This window comes from Haliotis rufescens, unplaced genomic scaffold (assembly GCF_023055435.1).
Source record: "Haliotis rufescens isolate VD_foot unplaced genomic scaffold, xgHalRufe1.0.p SCAF_1, whole genome shotgun sequence".
Classification (NCBI taxonomy): Eukaryota; Metazoa; Mollusca; class Gastropoda; order Lepetellida; family Haliotidae; genus Haliotis; species Haliotis rufescens.
Window position 1 is genome coordinate 92459557 of NW_025963779.1, and position 4772 is coordinate 92464328.

A 4772-nucleotide genomic window follows, 5' to 3' on the forward strand; every position below is an offset into this window, starting at 1 on the left:
TCTTTTTTTTCATTACAAGTTTGAGTAGACAGTAAGAATAAGATATATGGATGAACAACTTTATAATATTTAGGAGTGATGCTTTCGTGTAGGTGATAACAGAAGGTGATAACAGTGCTAGAACCCACACGAAAGCATTGCACCTAATTGTAAAAAAAGTAGTTGTTCATCCATATATCTTATCCTCTTTCTTTCTTGTTTATGTTTCAGAGATGCCACGGAAGAACAGCAGGAAGATCCAGGCTATGCAGCAACAGAGGGGGAAGCAGCGACGAACTGAGGAGCATCGCCTCACAAAACTTGATGCCGAGGAGGTCAGCCTCGTTAAAAATTGTGCGCAGGGGGAAGCTAACCTCCGTAACAAATGCACCAACAAAACCAATGAACAGGGGGAAGCTAACCTCCGTAACAAATGCACAAACAAAACCAATGAACAGGGGGAAGCTAACCTCCGTAACAAATGCACGCAGAAACCAAATGAACAGGGGGAAGGTAACCTCCATAACAAATACAATAGAAATATTCATGAAAATGCTCTTGAACAAATTGCAGACCATAAGCTTGAAACTGAAACTATGCCTAGATCAACGCATGTACGTTATAATGACAGCTTCAATGAAAGTACTGATACTGATGCATATATTCATGATACAAATGAGACTGTACATGGTTCTTTCAATCAAGGCCACGCTAGATTTGGAAAAAACAGTGGCAAACAGTGTGTAGCAAACAGTGCAATGGCAATGATGTACAATCAAATTAAGGACATTTCCACATGGGACAGCTATGATCTTGACACAGTTCTTTGTAGAGGAAACAAACTTTATGAAGATTCTATAAACCAGAGAAAATCAACTAGTCGAAGTGCATACCTTCTTGTGTCAGACATTTGTCCAACAGTAGACTTCTTTGGCAAAGAATATAGATTTGTGTCTGGCGATTCTCTGACTGGCTTTGTGATGAAAGATACTGAAGAAATTGTTGCTATTCCACAGCAAATGTGTCTCGATGCTGCACTTCAAACAATATTTTCACAACATGATGCTACTTTTATGACATTTGGAGGATCAACATTTGCTGTGATAGAACGAAATAACAAATACCACGTGTTTGATTCCCATTCTCGGAACACTGAAGGATTACAAGTCATTAATGGTACTAGCATACTTATCCAATACCCAAGTCTGCTTCAGGTCTATGAACACTGTTTCAATCTTGCTCGGTCAATGAACTTAAATGCATATTCACAATTTGAAATGACAGGAATGAGTATTACCACTGGTGTAGAGCCACATGACAATCAGTCTGACAATGCAAGTGATACCAATGACAATGATGATGTAGTGCATATTGATGAACTCGAAGACAACTCACAGGATGTAGAGCCACATGACAATCAGTCTGACAGTGCAAGTGATACCAATGACAATGATGATGTAGTGCATATTGATGAACTCGAAGACAACTCACAGGATGTAGAGCCACATGACAACCGGTCTGACAGTGCAAGTGATACAAATGAGAATGATGATGTAGTACATATTGATGAACTCGAAGACAACTCACAGGATAGTAGTGTGGAAATGTTTGATATTGACACAAATGAGACTGTACATGGTTCTTTCAATCAAGGTCACACTAGATTTGGAAAAAACAGTGGCAAACAGTGTGTAGCTAACAGTGCAATGGCAATGATGTACAATCAAATTAAAGACATTTCCACATGGGACAGCTATGATCTTGACACAGTTCTTTGTAGAGGAAACGAACTTTATGTAGATTCTATAAACCAGAGACAATCAACAAGTCGTAGTGCATACCTTCTTGTGTCAGATATTTGTCCAACAGTAGACTTCTTTGGCAAAGAATATAGATTTGTGTCTGGCGATTCTCTGACTGGCTTTGTGATGAAAGATACTGAAGAAATTGTTGCTATTCCACAACAAATGTGTCTCGATGCTGCACTTCAAACAATATTTTCACAACATGATGCTACTTTTATGACATTTGGAGGATCAACATTTGCTGTGATAGAAAGAAATAACAAATACCACGTGTTTGATTCCCATTCCCGGAACACTGAAGGATTACAAGTCACTAATGGCACTAGCATACTTATCCAATACTCAAGTCTGCTTCAGGTCTATGAACACTGTTTGAATCTTGCTCGGTCAATGAACTTAAATGCATTCTCACAATTTGAAATGACAGGCATGAAAATTAGCACTGATATACAGCCACATGACAATCAGTCTGACAATGCAAGTGATACCAATGACAATGATGATGTAGTGCATATTGCTGAGGATGGTAGACTAGATATGATTGAGATTGACCAAAGTGATGATATGGCATGTGAAACAAATGAGAATGATCAAGATGACATGATGCATATTGATGAATGTGACGACAACTCACAAGATGGTAGTTTGAAAGAAACTGGAACTGACCAACATGCAATGCTATTCTGCCCTGTATCATCAAATGTATGTAAACAGTTATGCAAGAAGCTTGATATTCAACACCAATGTGTAGCAAAGTGTCTAGATCATGAGTTTGGTGTAGAAATTGGTGTACCATGCAGATCAGTATCCATTGAAGGTGATGGCAATTGCTTTTTTAGAAGTCTTTCATATGCAATCTCGGGCAAAGAAAACAACCACAGGAAAATCAGACTGGCTATTGTGACACATCTAAAAGAACATGCTCAAAGTTTCCATCACTTCTTAAGACCAGGTTACGAGTCAGTTGAACAGTACATTTCTCAATCCAGAATGTGGTATGTTGGAACATGGGCTACAGAACTTGAAATACTTGCAGCTGCAAATCTACTGGGCACTGACATATGCACATACTCTGATAACAGATGGCTGAGATATTCAAGCAGGCAGTTAAACTCAGACACAGTGAACACAGGAACTGGCATATATCTAAATCATGTTGGTGGATCACATTATGAAGTGGTTGTTTGTGTGAACACAGTAGATGCTTTGAGAAATTCATGCACAGATAAATATTGTCAGAGACATATGAATATCAAAAGAAATGCTGACCAGCTATCTGCAGATACTTCAGTCTTGAAAAAACAAAAATGTACTGATTCTCAACAACAGAGCCATGATCAAGTTCAAACTAAAAAACCAAAGGGAAAGATTGCACGAGCAAAAGCTAAAAGAGAATATATGAGAGCCAAAAGAAAATCAGAGAAAGATATGTCAGAAACATTGAATGTGAAACAGAGAAAGGTTGCTAATGAGAAAGAAAAGTACAACACTGACCCTGAATTCAGAAACAGAAAGAAACTGCAAAGTTCAAATAAATACAAAGATGATGAAGCACACAGGGAATTTGTCAAAATGTACAGTACTAACAAATATGACACAGATTCAAAACACAAAGCAGATGTTAAAACTTACAGCAGTCAGAAATATGCCACTGATTCAATACACAGAGAAGAAGTTAAAACTTACAGCAGTCAGAAATATGCCACAGATTCAAAACACAAAGCAGATGTTAAAACTTACAGCAGTCAGAAATATGCCACTGATTCAAAACACAGAGAAGATGTTAAAACTTACAGCAGTCAGAAATATGCCACTGATTCAAAACACAGAGAAGATGTTAAAACTTACAGCAGTCAGAAATATGCCACTGATTCAAAACACAGAGAAGATGTTAAAACTTACAGCAGTCAGAAATATGCCACTGATTCAAAACACAGAGAAGATGTTAAAACATACAGCAGTCAGCAATATGCAAAAGATACAAAGCACAGGGAATCTCTTAAATCAGCAAGCATGGCCAAGTACAAAACTAGCGCTGAACACAGAAAGGATTTGAAAGAGAGACAATCTGCCAGAGTTATGCAATTAAAAAAAGAAAGGAATATAATGGAAAATGTTACGAGATCCTTTGCCAAAAACATATCCGAAGGTCCAGAATTTGTGTGCTCAGTGTGCCATCGAAGACTTTTCAAAAAACAAGTTGTACAATGTAAAAGAACAGTATATGAAAGCAAAGGAAGTAATATTGCCACTGTTGCTGAGAGATGCATTACAGAAAATTACCTACACAGGTGCTCAGACAGTTGTGATGACCAATGTTCATTTGTCGATAGTCCAGAAGGCACATTATGGATTTGCTATACTTGTCACAGAAAACTTTTGTCTGGTAAAATGCCTGGAGAAGCTGTTGTTAACAACCTTGAACTGACCCCTGTTCCTATGCAACTACAATGTCTCAATGAACTAGAGCAGCACTTGATTGCCTTGAATATTCCTTTCATGAAAATGATGGCATTACCAAAAGGTGGACAACATGGTGTACATGGACCTGTAGTATGTGTTCCCTCTAACATTCAGAAAAGCACAAGTATGTTACCGAGAAGTGATGTTGATGATCAGATGATTAGAGTGAAACTGAAAAGGAAGATTACTTACAAAGGCCATTATCAATACCAGTTTGTCAACAAGGCTCATGTTAAAAATGCTTTGGAATATCTTCAAACAACTAACAAATGGTACAGTGATGTGAATTTTAATACAGATTGGGTCAATCCCTTGCCAGTTATTGATGAGGAAGATGAAATTATTGATTCTGATACTGAAACATTACCTGAGGTTGAAAAGGACAGCTCAAACACACAAACTAATGAAAATGAAGAGTCTGAGAAAGATCATGGATTACTCATGAATACATGTCTACAACCGCTTGATATTGGCCAAGAAGTTATGGATCAACATTTTGAAAAGATAACTTGTATTGCACCTGCT

At 37.7% G+C, this 4772-nt stretch overlaps 1 protein-coding gene across 1 annotated transcript; it reads left to right on the forward strand.

Moving 5' to 3' along the window:
- Nucleotides 1-212: 212 nt before the first annotated feature.
- LOC125372227 (dentin sialophosphoprotein-like) lies at nucleotides 213-4390 on the forward strand. Its single transcript, XM_048381453.1, has 4 exons — nucleotides 213-492; nucleotides 1264-1610; nucleotides 3114-3744; nucleotides 4362-4390. Exons 1-4 carry the CDS (start codon nucleotides 213-215, stop codon nucleotides 4388-4390), a joined length of 1287 nt encoding a protein of 428 aa, XP_048237410.1.
- Nucleotides 4391-4772: the final 382 nt, after the last annotated feature.

What these genes read in the sequence shown, in the direction of transcription:
- LOC125372227 (XM_048381453.1), top strand. Translation starts at nt 213, where the DNA reads ATGCCACGGAAGAACAGCAGGAAGATCCAGGCTATGCAGCAACAGAGG. An exon ending in ACCAAATGAACAGGGGGAAG is followed by an intron (nt 493 to 1,263) that starts GTAACCTCCATA and finishes TTGAAATGACAG; the next exon opens with GAATGAGTATTACCACTGGT. An exon ending in AGATGTTAAAACATACAGCA is followed by an intron (nt 3,745 to 4,361) that starts GTCAGCAATATG and finishes TCTAACATTCAG; the next exon opens with AAAAGCACAAGTATGTTACC.